Source organism: Balaenoptera acutorostrata, chromosome 3, assembly GCF_949987535.1.
Source record: "Balaenoptera acutorostrata chromosome 3, mBalAcu1.1, whole genome shotgun sequence".
NCBI lineage: Eukaryota > Metazoa > Chordata > Mammalia > Artiodactyla > Balaenopteridae > Balaenoptera > Balaenoptera acutorostrata.
Genome location: NC_080066.1, coordinates 8422051 through 8439102, shown reverse-complemented (window position 1 = coordinate 8439102; position 17052 = coordinate 8422051). Strand labels below are relative to the sequence as shown.

At 46.9% G+C, this 17052-nt stretch overlaps 1 protein-coding gene across 10 annotated transcripts in view; it reads right to left on the bottom strand.

The window, feature by feature from the left end:
• Positions 1-17052, bottom strand: part of FRMD4A (FERM domain containing 4A) — a 474406-nt gene that overhangs the window by 83592 nt on the left and 373762 nt on the right. For all 10 annotated transcript variants that reach the window (XM_057544411.1, XM_057544410.1, XM_057544409.1 and 7 more), the window contains 4 exons: positions 12075-12158; positions 7202-7267; positions 6910-6967; positions 2357-2443 (listed from right to left, as the gene is read on the bottom strand). In XM_057544411.1, the coding sequence (XP_057400394.1) occupies positions 2357-2443; positions 6910-6967; positions 7202-7267; positions 12075-12158 (295 nt within the window). The remainder of the gene's footprint in view (positions 1-2356; positions 2444-6909; positions 6968-7201; positions 7268-12074; positions 12159-17052) is intronic.

Genomic DNA, 17052 nt, shown 5'->3' with positions numbered 1-17052 from the left:
CTCCTTCACGGCGCTTCCATGCACACCTGTGTGCCTCCTCACCCCATTCGTCCATCTGCAAAACCTCTGTCCGCCCTTTAAGACTCAGCTCCTACTTTGCTGCCTGTGAAGACGTTTCTCCTTAAGCCCAGCTGATGACTCTCTCCTTTAACTCCCCACCAACCCTCACACAGACCTCTCTTATCTGTAAGATGCAATTACCACACCCCTCTCCCTGATACCACGCGCAGGTCCTGAAGACCTGATGTGTCTTAATTATCTCAGCACCTGGTGGTCTGCCTTGCATATAACAGGTACGCAATAAACATTTTTTTTTTTTAATAAACATTTCTGAATGAATGACTAATGACTCTGATGGCTTGGTTGTCCCTCAATTAGCAATAGACTTGAGAATCCCAACTACTTCCTTAGAGGCCACAGAAGCGTGCGTTATTTTAAATAACAACTCAGTTTGAATAGAGGCAAAATCCGGAATAAATGTGTTGACCTTTTAACATTTTTAATCCACTGACCTGCATAAATTCAACCAATGAGAGTAAATTCTCTTATTCAAAGGCTGATTATTCACATGTTGCGCTTCCTACTTTTCCATATTTTGAAGTCCGTTTTGGAGTCTGACAAGAATAGTTACAATTTATTGAGCCCTTGCGCTGTGTCACACCCTGCGTTTTACATATATCACATACATCAAGCGCTACCTCATTATCTCTAAAATCTTCATTAGCACCTCAATTAGAAAAACAAAGCGAGCTTAAACATATTAATAAATTAAACTGAACACATACCGATACTTGTAAGCACGTTTTTCAAATACATTCAGAGGGAGAGAAGAATTCAACTGTGGGATTTTAATGAACTCCACTGTAGACCCCAATCGTCCAAGCTGGCCTTGGTCTCCACCAGTGTGGGCCATCAAGAGCTGGATACATTGTAACCAGGACTGGGTTAAAAGATCTAGGAGTATCCGTGGCTCTTGTGAGCAGAAAAAAATGGCCAAGCAAGTTGGAGAGAGGGGACAGTGGATGGAAGAAGAAGGAAGGAGTAAAGAGAGAAGAAAAAGCACAGAAACTTACAAAGGTCATAAGGGAAAGAGGCAGAGAGAAACAGAGAGTGTGGAAGAAGTACAGACCCAGTGACTGAGAAAAACAAAGAGGGAAAAAATAAGAACGCAGAGTCCAAATCACGTCCTACAGCAGGGAACTGGAGGGGTTTTGGAAACAGTCACGAAACAATGGTCCCCGAAACGGCCAGGTTCCTACGGAACTGTCCCCAAGGAAGCATCCCTCCATCATATGCTCCAGATCTTTTCACAGAACTTAACTGACTGACGATCAATTGAGTGAAAATCCTCCTCAACACAGGGCCATTTTTTTTTTTCTATCAATTTAATAAAGAAACTGGCTAAAGGCAGATGTTAACTGGATAGACTACAATAAGCTCATATATGTAGTGTGGATTTCAATCCTGTTCGTGGATAAAGAAGCTTGGAAAGCATTATGCAATAACATAATGAACCTATATTGCTTTCTCCCTCCGAAAGCAAGTGTGGTTTTGATAAACTTTTAATATGTATTTCAGGGTCTGAACCGCATACCGTCTCCCCATTTTTCTCTGCCGGAGGAGTTGAATGACAGCTCTCACCTCAGAGATATTTTTCCATTATAATTTTTCAATTTGTTCTGGTCTAAAAAATGTGTGGAAACAAAAACAGAGAAAATTCAAGCCCTGTGTCCTCTTCAAACATTCTGTTTTGGCTTCACTGTGAGTTTGCAGACTCCTTTCTGCTTCCCTCTCTTTTTTGGCAAATGACCTTATTTCTTCCAGATTTCTGATCACTTCTAATATGCCAGAAAATATTTACTGGATTTGCAGGAAAGCCTCTCATGCGTCTTTAGTTTTCACCTCTTTTGGGCCTACAATCTCTTCTTTTAGTTCCCCTTGTCCAAAAAACAAAAAACAAAAAAACAAAAACAAACCTTTGGGAAAACTCAGATTAGCCTCAGGATTCAAGAGAGATGCTCCCTCATGTTCTCAAGCACACGGCACCCCAGGAAACGAAGGAACAGGACAGTCTCTCAAAGTCCTCTGGTCCATCTGCCCTGGGTGAGCTGATCTAGTCTTCTTACCTTAAATAATTTTAACAGCTTCCGTTTCCTTAGTGACGGGGAGGAAAAATATTTCCCCAGGGAACGCAGGCTGGATGACTGCGGAGGAGTTTGCATACACCCAAAATTAGCAGGAGACCAGGGGGTGCCCAGAGGCCCTGAGGCTGCACGGGGTAACATTTTTAGTCACTTCTCTGCCTGTTTCTCCCTCCACCTGAGTGCCATCCTCCCACAAAGGAGAGCACACTTACCTTCCTGGGCTTGACTTTATCGTGGTAGTCATACTGGAAGATGCCTTTGTAGCTCAGTCCCAGCCACCACGGTATCCCCTGCTTGTCCTAGGACATCAAAAGGAGTACGGGTAAGCATGGGACCAGACAAGACAGACAAGAACCAAGAGATCTCCTGATCACCTGAAGACAAAGGGAAATGCAAATTCCTTGAAGTGGACGGAGCCCACCTCTCTGTGCCTTACCTTAACGGGTGTGCCCTGTCATCAAAGGATGCTCAGTAAAGTGACTTAGACAGTGCCCTGGGGTGGGGACCCAGCTCTGCTCCTAACCACCTGGGGTCCTTTCCCCCTTTCTGAGTAAGAAGTGGACGCCTTGTTCTTTGTTCTCCTTCTAAGACTTTAGGTTTTCCGAGCTGGGCCCCTCACCTACTAACAGGGAAAATCTGAGAGATGCTGAACATTCTAACAGAACGACCTTCTGAGCCGAGAAACTGTCATCGACTGTCAGAGCTGGAAGGAACCATAGAGACTACGGAAGCTGACTCCTCTAAAAATTTTGTCTTAAAACATTTTATTTTTTTAGAGCCGTTTTAGGTTCACAGCAAAATTGAGAGGAAGGTACAGGAGTTTCCCATGTACTCCCATCCCTACACATGTGTAGCCCCCCCGTGAAGAACATCCTGCACCAGAGTGGTACCTTTGCTGCAAATGAGGAACCTACACTCACCCGTCTTAATCACCCAAAGTCCATAGTTTACCTTAGGGTCCACTCTTGCTGTTGTACATTCTACGCGTTTGGACAAACGTATAAGGGCATGTATCCATCATATACGTAGTGTTACACAGAGTATTTTCATGGCTCTAAAAATCCTCTGTGCTCTGCCTATTCATCCCAGCTTCTGGCAACCAGTTTTGCCTTTTCCAGGATGTCATAGAGTTGGAATCATACAATATGCAGCCTTTCCAGATTGGCTTCTTTCACTTAGTAATATGCGTTTAAGACTCCTCTAATTTTATTTTTTTAATTTTGTAGCTCATACGTGCATATTTATTTTATTCCTACCAGAACAGTGGAAATGCTCTCAAAACTAGCTCAAGTTTTCTATATCACTTTTTTCCCCTATTTGAATAAATTTATTTATTTATTTATTTTAAAAGTTTTATTGGAGTAGAGTTGATTTACCATGTTGTGTTAGTTTTCGGGGTACAGCAAAGTGAATCAGTTATACATATACATATATCCACTTTTTTTTTTTTTTTTTTGTAGCTTCTTTTCCCATATAGGCCATTACAGAGGATTGAGCAGAGTTCCCTGTGCTATATAGCAGGTTCTTATTAAGGACTCCTCTAATTTTATAGACAAAGAAATCATGCAAAGGTTGCATCCTACTCTACTCAAGACCCTCCCCTTCCCCCCAGCAGGCCAATGGTAGTGCAGGGTAGGCAGGTGCTCATAAGGTGTGTATCCTGTTCACCTCATGAAGACAGTAGCTACCTGGCAGGACTGCGGAAGCAAAATCGAAGCTTAGACACTCTGGGAACTGAATTAAAAACACCAATACCATCTTTATTCCTATAACAGAGACCTCTGGCTCCCCAGACTGTAAGTTGTAAATCTACATTCAAGACTGTTAATTAGAAGCTCCCAAATGCTAGGAGTTGACAGTGGGCATATCAAACAGCCTTTCCCTGGATTTGTCCTAATTGCCACATGCGTGAATGATCTAACATACCCCATGGTGGATGTCTTGAAAACTCACAATTGGCTTCAGCATTTTCAAATATATGTGGGGCAAGAGTTAGTTCAAGGTAAGCACAAAGGTAAAGGGCAAAAGAAATACATTTTGAATTTTTACAAAAGTTTCTGAATTTCTTTAAAGGTATAAAACCCCTGTCTCTGGAAAGTGCCCGGGTGACTGCAATGGTTTCAGAGAACAGAACAAGAGGAGAGATGAAGGCGACTGCAATTTCAGTTTGTCGAGGTAAGAGCTCTCATCACACCGTGAAATGTGGCATTGTGAAATTTACAAGGCCACCAAACAGTGAGTCTTGATATAGTTAATTAGGCTCTTTCTCCAAATAGATAGGAGAGCAATCACTCACGTCTGGAGATTCCAAGAGCCAAACACACAGGCACACTTGGCACTTGGAAAATCGCAAGGTCTGCTTCTGGCCTCTAACAAGCTGCAAAGGAGCATATTTCTAAAGTTTGATTGGAAGGCAGAAAGCATGCATATCAGAGGTTGCCTTTCTGTCAAATTCTAGGGCTGAGGAGGAAATGGAACACAGGTTTAAGCAAGTAAAAGACCAGATGAGGTTTTATCTCAAAGCCTTCCCATCTAGCTGTCTCAAGCCATCTCAACAGTCTTCCAGCATCTAGAAAACTTCTGTGGGCTAGCTGGAGAAGCAAATTTCATAATCTCTATTTTAATTACGAGTGACGGAGGTGAGGTCAAGCTAAGAACAAACAGCAAATCAGAGAATGGAATGGAGTCGGGGATTCTCGAGTTCCTGGCTCCCATTCCTGAATGCAGACCCCTTTGCTAAACATCACCGTAGAATATCTCCACAACTGAGGGAGAGACTCGCAGTTTGATTTCTGTGACATGCCTCTTGTAATAACGTCAGGACTACTGCCGGACCCTTCTGTTTCCTTTTTGGTAGCAAGATGGCAAGATGGACATGGGCTCCAAACTCTCACTAGCAGTGTAAGAGTTGAACCCTGGCAGCCAGAATGGGGGATTCTGAGCCTCTTTTCGTGATCAATTCCATTTCCTTTTGGGGAGCTGACTGCCCACTGGCTCCAGTGGCCGCATCCCCAGGGCACAGCCAGCTGTACAGGGGGTAGGTCTCCTTAGAGGATCCATCCTTCTCATGTGGGACAGAAGATAGCCCAGGAGGCCAGGTCACACTTCTCATGACAGACTATAGCTTAGGCTTAAGCAGGGCAGGGATGGCTGTGATGGTCCTATGAGGTCTGTGCATCATGGTGAAGAGGGATGAAGAGCTTCCGTTGGTGGGAAGGGTGTTGGAAGGACATCAGGAAGAACTGAACCACTGCAGGCTCTGACAGATCCTGGACTGAGCTGCTGGGTGGGACTGCAGTCCCCATACATGCCTCATAACTGAGCTCCACAGATATCATTCTGACATTTGTTCCCACCACGGAAATGTGTACATCCAACTACTCAATTCAATTCTCAATAATGGTACTTGGTAAATATTTACTGGGTATCTACTAAGTGCCAGGCGCTACACTGGGTTCTGGGAAAATATAACAGAGTGCAACAGTCTTTGCCATCAAAAGGCTGCAGTTTAGAGGAAGATACAGGCCATTATGTTAAAATGCGTACCAAGGATGTGCAAAGTGCCGTGCAAACTGCCGTGGGCGACACAACAGTGAATGAAACACGGTGTATGTTCTGGTCTAAAGGAATTAAAGATATAGTCGGGGGCTTCCTGGTGGCACAGTGGTTAAGAATCCGTCTGCCAATGCGGGGGACACAGGTTCGAGCCCTGGTCCGGGAAGATCCCACATGCCGCAGAGCAACTAAGCCCGTGCGCCACAACTACTGAGCCCATGCGCCACAACTACTGAGCCTGTGCACCACAACTACTGAAGCCCGTGCACCTAGAGCCCGTGCTCTGCAACAAGAGAAGCCACCGCAATGAGAAGCCTGCGCACCCCAACAAAGAGTAGCCCCTGCTCACCGCAACTAGAGAAAGCCCACGCAGCAACGAAGACCCAACGCAGCCAAAACTAAACAAATTAAAAAATAAATAAATAAATAAAACTTCACCTGAAAATATTTTAAAAATATATATAGTTGGGTGGAAACACGGGGAAGGAAACCGGTGGAAAAGCATGGAATCTCGGGTTGGTTGGTGGGACTGTCTTGAGTTCAGAAGTGTTTTCTGCTCTTTTTGTCTGGACTTTGGGCAATGACTTTGATAAACTTCACATTGGGGTAAACGAAGGAAAGGAAGTTATCCTTTCTCAGGATAGAAAAGGGTGCGTGAGGACATCATTACCTATTATTTCGAAGAGGAGATCCCAGTCTGGGACATTATGGATAAAACGCAAGAGAATTTAGAAGGGGGCCTGTGTTACATTGGACTTGCCATTGCCCATAGTCTTCTTTAAGGAGACAGAGCCTGTCGATTTGTCAGCCCATAGTCCCACTTCTCCTATTAAGTTGCCTATGTGGCATTTGACCACCAAGAAAAACACTGTTGATTCTGCTTAAAGTTTTTGTTCTTTGCGCTTAGATGGAATTTTCCTGCTGAGAGGCTCTGCAGTCCTGATCTCCAGGATTCTTCTGAGAATGAAGAAGTAGGCATTTACCACACCCACTTCACAAAAAGGCAAGTGAGTTTTGGAGAGAACCCGAATCAAGTCTCACTACACTAGGGGAGGAAGTTCCATTGTCCCAACGCCCTCTAGTATGCGATCTTCCTGTCCAAGTCCTCCCCACTCCCCAAAAAATCTTCAGTAAGATTAAAAAGAAAAAAAAATGAGAACTTTTTTTTTTAAGGGCATGGTGGCAACTTTCACCAAATGAGTTCACTTACCTTCACTGCGTAATAGTGAACCCCGTAGGTTGGGAGAGACTCCACGATGCTCATGTAGCTGGGAAGACAACACAACACACACACCTGGTTATTCGGCAGAACTGGTATCATATACGTATTGGTGTGTGTGTGCATGTGATACAGTTCTCAGAGTAATCATTTCCGTGAAAAATACAGGGAACCACCCGCCCCCGGAGCTACATCTCTCCCAGCAGAACTGAACAACCCTGACATCCACTATGTGAACGCACACACACGGCCTCAGCAGCACTGTGGGTTGGGGGGTGCTTACTTGACGATGGCTTGGCCTCTGGTCTGGCCGTTCAGTTTCTTGTAGTGCTCGATGACCCGGTCCTCGCTAGAACGAGAGGAAAGGAGCCTCTGTCTCAGTCCCCAGGGCGACGGCCCCGCTCCCCGCTCACGGAGAGATCTGTGAGCCCCAGCATCCTCGTGAGAAGCTCCAAGGAGCCAAGAGCTCCTGGAAAAATGACTTGTCCTGAAAGTAGCATGTCCGAACGCAGCCCAAGTGAGATGCCTAGGGCGAAGGATGTGCCCAAACCTTCTGTCTTCCCCTCAGAGGACTCGCGTTCTCTTTGTCTTGGGCTTATCATCAGTAAAAGGAGAGCCCGGGGTTTGCGGCTTGGCTCCTTGTAAGAAATGATACTGTGGGAGCAGAGAATGAAGTGGGGAGTGTGCGTGCCAGCAGGGGGTGGGGGGTGGGGGACACGGGACAGAGGACAGGGAGAGGGCTACTGGCCGGAGGTCCGCGTGGACGCTCTGGCCGACCTCCCTCGGGTCCTCCTCCCCCTCCTGAGCTCCCGCATCCCGTCGGCACAGGGCCTCCGGGGTGGGGCAGGCAGGCGTGGACTCTTGACAGGACGCCCATGGCCTCCCCACCCCGAGTTAGCAGGCAGGGTTGAGGGCGTCCAAGGAGGATGGGAAAGTTCTGGAATCTGGGGCCGGTTAACACAGACCGTGAAGCAATAAAAGGCCCAGAGGAGTGCTGGCGAGATAAGAAGGAGGCAGAAATCAGAGGGCCACCCCGGAACCTTCTGAAACCTTAGTTCTAACACAGCAAGAGGCCAGCTCGCTCCTTGAGGGGCAATGCAGGCCACACCCTCCTGTGACAGGGCGGACGGCAGCAGGGGCCCCTCTGGGAAGTGACCCCGTGCCCCGCTGCCTTTGCAGGCTCAGGAGCAACCTTGGGAATCACAGGGGAAGCACATCCCACTTGCTGAGGGGTCACGGCCAAAGGCCTGGCCTCTGGGACCGGGCCGCACGGCCTTCCTCCTCACGCCTCTGCCTCACGTTCCTCCCCGCTGGCCCGGGGACTCCGTGACAAGGAGGCGACCCCAGGGACAAACCCTCGAGACCTCCTTGGTTGACCTTTACGAGCTATTATTCATTTAGTACCCCGGAACTGATCAAAAGCCTTCTTTCACCCCCCTCTTTCTTTGCCAGCGAGGCCACCTCTGGGGGGGGGTCACACATTCTATGTGTTCATCACCTAGTACTTGGGGCTCATTTAGTTATCTTCTCGTTACTCTCCCAATCTTCCATGAATCTCTCTTCACTGTAGTGTTCTGGAATTTGACGCACGTAAGGCTGGCCCCTCACAGGAACGTGTCTTCTCTAATGCCCCGGATGGGGAATGGCTGCCTACGAGGGGCCTCGGTCTAGTTGAGGGTCATGTCTATGGGGTCCGGGCACCTCTGTTCAGAAGGGGGCAGCTGCAGCCCTGTTTCTCCTCGGCTCCCACACACCACGGAAGTTCTACGCGGAGGGGGACAAAGCCCTCTCCTGACAGAGAATTCTCCAGAAGCGTCCTCTCTGGGGTCGACACCAGCCTCCCAGAGCATCAGAGTCGTGTCAGGACGTTCTGGGGTTACCCTTCCAGCTTCCTCCCCAGCCAACCACTGAATCAACAGCCGGGTGGCCACACGACGTGGCATCTGGGGAGGTGGACTCCTAGGCCCGGGGTCCAGCCACGCAGCATAGCCACAGGCCTGCTTCCTTGGTACAGAGCTGCAGAGAGGGTCCCTGGCTCCCTGGGCGGAGGAGGGGAGACGGAACTTAACACAGTGCCGTGGCTGTGAACATGAGCACGGCGTCGGGAAAAACACCAGCGGTGTCAGCAATACCGGTGGGCAGCTGTTCAGCTGTTCACAGACTGACTGGTCCGAGCCTGGGGGGTCTCACCGTGCCTGACAGCTGTGGGGATCGGTCACCCTGCCTCGCCCGGTTCCTCCTGCTGTCTGAGACCCACCGCAAGGCCACAGTATCTTCCTTCTTCCTCGGCTTTTCCCACCTCTTCTGCCCCAGTGGAAACTCCACGGGCTGGCGTGTGACAAGAGCCGCCTGAGACCCACTCCGCCCCCGGCCCCGCTCCTGCCCCTCTCCAGGCTTTGACAGATGACTCACACGCACCAACTACCCCAGATGCTCGGCGCGGACTAAACGGGATTATCATCAGAGACCCGTGAGGCAGAGGAAACGGGATCCCAAAGCACGTTTGGAGGACACGGTGTTACATGAAGGAAAAAGGCAAATGACCAAGGCTGACCGTGCCCCAGGCATGGGATGGCTGGTCCATCTCTGCAGACAAGGAGCCCTGAAACAAGGCGATGGCCACAGGGCTCCCTGCCTCGGAGGAGCCGTCGGCCTGTGACGGGAAGAGGTCCCCTGACACCTGGAATGGGCGGTATGAGTGGCCCCGCATTTGCAGCGGAGGCGCTCCAGAGAATCCAGCTCGGGGCCCTGATGCTGCCTTGTTCTGTGGCCCTGGGCACTTTGTGCCTCGGCTGCCTCCCCGATAGAGAAATCACGTGGGGTGAGAAGTCCAAGCTTGTTGAACGCTTGGGGGAAACGAGCAGAAAGGATTATGACGTGATGACTCAGCATCACTATGCACCGTTCCCCTACTTCCTGATGGCATTCTGTGCCTTTTTATTTCCTCTCTTAATTACAGCCTGAATTTGGTCGATAGGGTTAGTCCCATTTTAGAGATGGGAAATCGAGGCAGCAGAGAAATCACACGAGCTTCCTGGACTATCATTACCCCACAGTTCAGAGGCTTGGCTGGGATTCTAAAACCCACTGTTTTTGCTCACTAGGCTGTAATGCCTTCCCTGACTAGTGGTGGATGGGCTCCCAGTGGCTTCTTTTGGCCTGAAGGTTGTCCACTGCATCTGTGAATGTGTGTGTGTGTGTATACTTTTTTTTTTAAGCAACGCATCATCAGAATGGTTCATGCTACTGGCTTGTTTGTGCATAAGCTGAGCTGTAGAGCAGCTGAGGGTACCTGCTTCAGGAACATCCCTCCCTCGGTCCTGCCATCCTCCCAGTGCATTTAGACAGTGACACAGGCACCTCTGGGTCCAAATGAGGCCTGGGGAAAGCGCTGGCCTGGTCACAGAGATAGAGGGCTGTTCTGGCAGGACAGCTACGGATGTAGATTTGGATGAAGCTCTTCATAACGGCAAAAGAGAAAGCATAAGCGTGAAGGAAGGAGTCTCTGTATTGGTGATAATGTTTGCATACAGAGCAGACTGTGGAGGTAACAGAAGAAAATCCAGAGAGAGAAAGAGGAGAGGAAAGGAGGTGTTCATAGCTCGGAAATGAGCACAGGGTGTAAAAAACGTTTGGAAACAAACACATGAGATAATTGAGGGAGGGATTAGGCTGAAAGCAACTCTGATTCCAGACAACCCAGCAACACTACAGCCCCCGCTGGCAAATACATTTCACCAGGTAGGATCTACCAGCTTCTCGAGTTACTTCCTTGCATCTCGAGCTCCTTCACCACTGGTTTCCTGAAAATGAACCAATGGGAGGATAGAGAAGGTAAGGCCCAGGGAGCATAAGGAATTGGGGAGAGGCCAATTGGGTTCCACGAGCAAGGGAACAGGAGTGCCATCTGGGGGTGTTCGTATGTGCACGCCGCCAGGTTGGAAGTCTGGAAATTGACACATGCAAAGTCTTTGCACGTTAAACCAATTTTGCTCTTTGGGGGCAAATTAGAAGGATCTAAAGCCACTATTTATGGACACCTGTGTTACCAAAAAAAAGAATGGCAACAGAACAGTTCAGAGAGATGAAACTGGGGATGCCAGCGCACGGGTGGGAGCTCTCAGCCTCAGGGTTCAGCTCTTTTGTTTCCCATCCAGCTGCCCCATCACTTGGTCTCTTGGCAAGAAATGATTTACGTACTGGAGTTTCATCCTGCTAATGCCCTCTGCAGCAAGACGCACCCCATCCCAGCCAAAGGAATCCCTTAAAGCCACCCGGATCACTGAATAACTAGTCTGTCGACTGGAAAGGTGTCTGGACAAGATGAAATGTTAGTAAACTGGCAACTTCATAAAGCATATTACAGAAGTGCTTAAAAGTCATATGTTATAATTCAATAAGATTGACTTGTTCTGCGATTTTTGTTTTATCTTATTATTGTTTTTTAAATAAAAGCCGTTACAGTGCTTTTTGTCAAGGAGTCAGAAGGACGACTGGGGGAGCGGCATTTTGCTTTCAAAGGACAGTGGTCAGGGCTCGCTAGCCCAGCAGTATTTCAACACACTGCCCGGCAATGCAAACCCCGCTCCACTGTGACCCGAACCACAACCTGGGAACTGTTCAAGTGCGCGATTCATTCAGAATCAGTAATTTAGGGCCCGACAGATGAACTGTGGTGTAATGTTACACGGAAGCTAAATCAGGAGATATTAAACATTGTGGGAAAATAAAAGAATCAATCTCTCTCCTCTGCAAAGAAAAACACCCTGCCCTGCTCCCACATCTCAAAACCCCACACATCCTGTCATCAAATGACAAGGATTCCAAAGCGAAACTCTAGGAGCTCATGAAAGAATCTCCAAGGAGGCAAAGCATCCAGAGGGAAATTTTAGAAGGTTTTTTTGTTTTTCTGTTTTTTAAAGAAAGAAAATAGGGAAAAGAGGTCTCCCACATTTCATGTTATTTAAATAAATGTAGAAAACAGTTTCATGAAGACTCAAGCCACCCGATACAGTTTGGAGTCGCTGTCTGATTGGGGTGCAGGCGGACCCGTGGTGGCGGGGAGGACGGACAGTCGCCCGGAGCCCCCTGCATCCCTAGAAGGGGCTCCCTCCTGGAGGGGGGATGCCTGGGGCACGCAGAGAAAGGGGGCTTACCAGTAAGCCAGGGAGGGGTGCTCCTTCAGAGCCTGCGTGGGAAGTGCTGGCAGTTTCTTCAAGTCCGTCCTCACCACTTCGTTGCTGGAAGACAGGGCAGACAGACAGACAGCACGGCAGAGACATGATCAGACTCGGAGAAAGCCACAGCACCACGCGAGGCGACCCGGCCCAGTCTTGTCCTCAGACCCCGCATCTGTCCCCCTTTAGTGAAGAGTGGTGCTTTCTTTGTACTTATTTACTTAACAGAGACGCAAAAGAACACACAGCACGCAGAGCCCAGCGGCCTTTCCTTGTAGAGGGCAGGGCCGGGCAGAGCCGTCTCGGATGCCTGCGGGTTCTTTTCAAGCCCTGCATGCCAAGGGGGCACGGATGAGTGTCCCCGGGCAGCAGGAATGTGGGCAGAAGGGTCACCACTTTCCCCACGGGGGGACCTTAGGGAGGTCTTGAGGGCCCCGCCGTGGGCTTTGAGAATGGACAGCTCAATTGTTTTCTCCTTAAGCTGTTTCCCTCACTAACCCACAGGCCAGTTTTCTTTGCCTGGATTGACCACATGCTAGAAAGTGTTGTCCAAAATATGACAAATGAATAACATTTGCTTTAAAAAAAATTTTTTTTGATTGAACTATAGTTGATTTACAATGTTGTGTTAGTTTCAGGTGTACAGCAAAATGATTCAGTTATATATATATATATATATATATATATATATTTTCCCACATTCTTTTCCCTTATAGGTTATTGCAAAATATTGAGTAGTGTTCCTTGTGCTATACAGTAGGTCCTTGTTGGTTATCTATTTTGTATATAGTAGTGTGTATCTGTTAATCCCCAGCTCCTAATTTATCTGCCCCCCTTCCCCTTTGGTAACCATAACTTTGTTTTCTATGTCTGTGGGTCTATTTCTGTTTTGTATATAAGTTCATTTGTCATTTGCTTTTGACAAGATCCAGAAACGACTTAGAAAGTGTGAAGTGGATTATCAGGCACTAGGAGGAGGTCTTATGCGTCCGGTCCCTGGACCAGAAATTCTTCCTTCCTTTCGGATTCACATGATCTCAGGTTTGGGAGGTACTTTAAATTCCCCTAATTTAACCAGGGGGCTTCAGAGGCTTGACTCCCCTGTGGGCGCTCAACAGACCCGCACCCCTGCTGGGACAGGGACGTCTGGGCGTTGGCCCCCACTGTCTACCTCCAGAGCCAATCAGCAGCATCCACTTGGGATGGCTCTGCTGTGTAAAGGTGTCTCCCTATACTGGTCCACCAGAGCGCCTCCTGGCCCTTGCTGGGGAGCAGAGGTCACCCCGTGAAGCCTGCATGTACACACAGTTCTAACCTAGGCTATGGGAGCAGCTTCTGTTCTGCTCATGCAAATCAAGGCAAATATTGACCACCGGGACCTTGGGCAGTAGCATCTAAAAAGCAAGGAGATAGGAGCTCACAGGTAAATACAAAGGAAGGAGGGAACACCACAGTCACACGCCTTTCCGTGAGCCCCCGCCCAGCCAGATACACTGCCTCCAGCTAGGAATCAGCAGCTACCCTTCGGATGCCAAGTGCCAGTGGGCAAAACCATTTCCATACTTCATGTACCTGGTGACAAAGAAACACGTGGATGTGACCTTATAGCTGCTCCCAGAAAGGGTGTTTTTCAAGTGGACTAAGAAGCAGTGACAGTGAAGTTTGTGAATCTTGACTTGGGACAACCAACCGGAAGGAAAATCTCAACTTGTAACTGTTGAAATCAATAACCTTGAATGGTTATCACGTAGGTGGCAAGGATTTATTGATTAATAATCAATAAGTTGAATGTATTTATGGAGCCTCTGATATAGGGATATATAAAAAAAGGATAAGCCATAGTCCTCATTCAAAAGGTGCTCACAATTCAGTGCAGGGAGTGAGAGGTGCGAATAAAAAGAGAACTGATTACATGGGCAGCACTGGATCATGTCGATTCAAACAACAAACTAAAAAGTTTGCAGGAAAGGAAGGCCCCTGTGGGCTCTGTTGTAAAAGCAGACTTTGGGGCAGGGCCCACATGGAGAAAAGGACAGGAATCTTATTTTTCTGCTCAGTGGAATACAGTAGAGTATGGAGGCCAGGAACTGAAGAGATCAATTAGAACGGGTGGTATGGAAGGGTTAAGCAGACCAAATAAATGGCAGATTAGGCATAGGATTTTGAGGACCTTCCATGCCAGGCTGGTAGAGTTCAAGTTTAGCCAGGAGGCAAGGGTCAGCACTGGAGCTTTTCAAACAGGTCACCTCCTTGTGTTTAGGAAAATTCAATTCCCAAGCAGAGTTTGGAATTTTTACTAGCATGTTATTAAGGCATAAAGGAATACTCAGGTCCCCGAACACCCAAGAGCCTACAGTGATGAGTTTCTGGGTCTTATCTTCCCTGTTTATTAACTATAAGCTCCCTGAGAACAGGGATTTGTTTCATGGACTCGTCAGTACCTAGGGTGGCACCTTATGGGTTGAATGTTTATTGAATGGAACTGTGAGAAAGACAATTAAGCTGAAGCACGAGTGTGGGTTTAACTCACACTCATCACATCTAAAGTATATTTGGGGAAGGAAGGAACGAAGAGAGGAAGAGATTATCTTACCCACTAAACACTCATTTGTTGGCAAACAAACGTCCCTGATGAGAGTCCCAGGTCTGACTTCCTGGCTGGAGCTGCAGTGGCTTTTTTTTAGCGCTCCCCCAGGGCCAGGTGACACAGACAAATACAACAAGAAATCACGAAGGCGTGAAGCCCATCCAAATCCATTACATTCTGGAAGGGATCCAGGGCTCTTAAACCGTCCCAAAGGACAACTATGTAGAAATGTCCTATTTGCCTTTCTGCTGTCTGTAAACATCTGTAATGACTTAGAGGGGGCCAGCCCTGTCAGATGATCTGGCCATACCCTGGCTGCAAATCACAAAGCTGCCTTAATGGGAGACCTGGTCACTCTATCTCCAGAGACTTGGGAAGCTGAAACTGAAAGAATGTGCTAGAAGTTCCCAGCTTCCTCTCTCAAGATCTTCTACTTGGACATTTCCCCCAGAGTCAGGACACATGATAAATGCCAACTTATAAAATACCCTAAAACAGTTCCTTGTTCCAAACAGCGGTCAGTTTCCATTTCTAGCCAAAGAAAAAAGGTCTCTTGGAAAGTCACTTGCTAAACTGAGAGTAAAACTGAAGTCTTCTTATTTTTAATATTAACCAGATTTTATTCACAACTTTTAGGTAGTGATTAATGCTGCCAGCAAAAAATTGGTCTCTCAATGAAGTGTTAGCCTTTGATTTGGGTTTTTTTGCTTTTTGTTTTTTGTTTTTTAAGATGATGGATCGTGGTTCTACTGTCCACCCTGCTCATAAAACATGGGAAGTTTGAATGATCTACTGTGGAAAACTAAGGTTTCTAGCAATATGCGTCAACTGGGGGATCTGTCACAAATAACAACAAGAACAAATTTAACCAAGACACCACAAAGTGAAGAAAGCAAAAATGAAATTTGATAGGATGATTAGCAAAATCCACAAGGTGCTTGTTTTCCTTTAAAAAGTGACAAAATGCTTTTTCAGAAGATTCCCTTTGGGTTAAATGAGATGTCCATAACTTGCAGGACAAACTTGGGGCAGACAGAACTGGCTTCGTGTGGAAGAATTCTTCCTGAAACCAGTGGTTTTGAGGTGTCCTGGTACTAAAACACTAGAGCACTAAAGCCAGAAAGTTACACTAGTGTCACAAAAAAGGACTAACACGAAACTCAGAGACAGTAACATGATGCTAGTGTCCTACTAACTCCTCCGTATTTCATGAGTGTATCATGAAGGGCAAGTTCTCCAGGGAGAGGGACTTCCTAAGTTAAAAAGAGTATTACGGGTCCTCATTATCCGCAATTACAAAATCTGAAAATCTCTAAGATATAAAGCCTTCTAACCAACTTGGTGGTGAACCTAATGCTTGACCTTTCTCTCTCTCTTCCACTTGGTGTGAATATCCATAATCTGGTGCAGAAGCGTGAACAGACTGGATTCCAGGAGCTGCCTCAGACGCTGCCGTGGGTGTTACGGAATACTCCGCATTACCCATCTAAACCCCACAAAGTTCTGGGTTCAGAAACACTGGGACCCTAAAGTTTCAGAGATGCATTGTGGATCTGTACTACTTTATTCAATGGTACAATACATCTAGAAAACTCTGAGACAGATGAATAAGGAGAGCTGTAGATTTTCTCTTCTTTGCTTATCTTAATAACCATGCAGGAAACAATTTCTCTCCTTCCCTTCCCTTCTTCCTCCTTTTTTGTTTTTTTTTTAACCAAGTTGGACTTCAGGTTCAAGCAAAGAAAATGGGGACACTTGGCTATCTCCTCCCTATCACATACTCTCCTTCAGGGGTACAGGGAGGCTCACAGAACTGGTGGCTGAGGATGACACTTGTGGGGGTTCTCTTGTAGTTGTGTGACCATTTGCAGACACCAGGGAAGCACCTGCGGGTCCTTCTGAGATTTTTCCAGCAGAGGATTCTGGATTCTGGGCATGTATCATGGATAAATATGCCACACTAATTTGCCACCTGTACAGAGGGGCAAAATTACCAACATTTATGAATTATGTGCCTTTATTTCTGATGGTAATGGCTACTTTATCTAAGTAAAGATTTCTTTCTTGATTAGTGAGTTTGGTTTTCTAGGATGACAGGAAACCTTTTTTGAGTTTCTAACATAGATGTAAACTTGTAAAAATTCAAAACAAATTTTTTTATAAGCCTACAATTTGAGACAATAATTTTACTCAAAAAGCTGTTTAATTTTCTATGTTATCCTTTTGAGTCAAAATCTTAACTCTGAAAAACTGACATAATGTCATAGCCGTGAACCTTTTTGTTATTACCAAGGTCAACTCAAAATATGATATTGATATTAAAGAAATGCTTAGCAAATGAGACAAACTGTCATAATACAAAATTTCCTC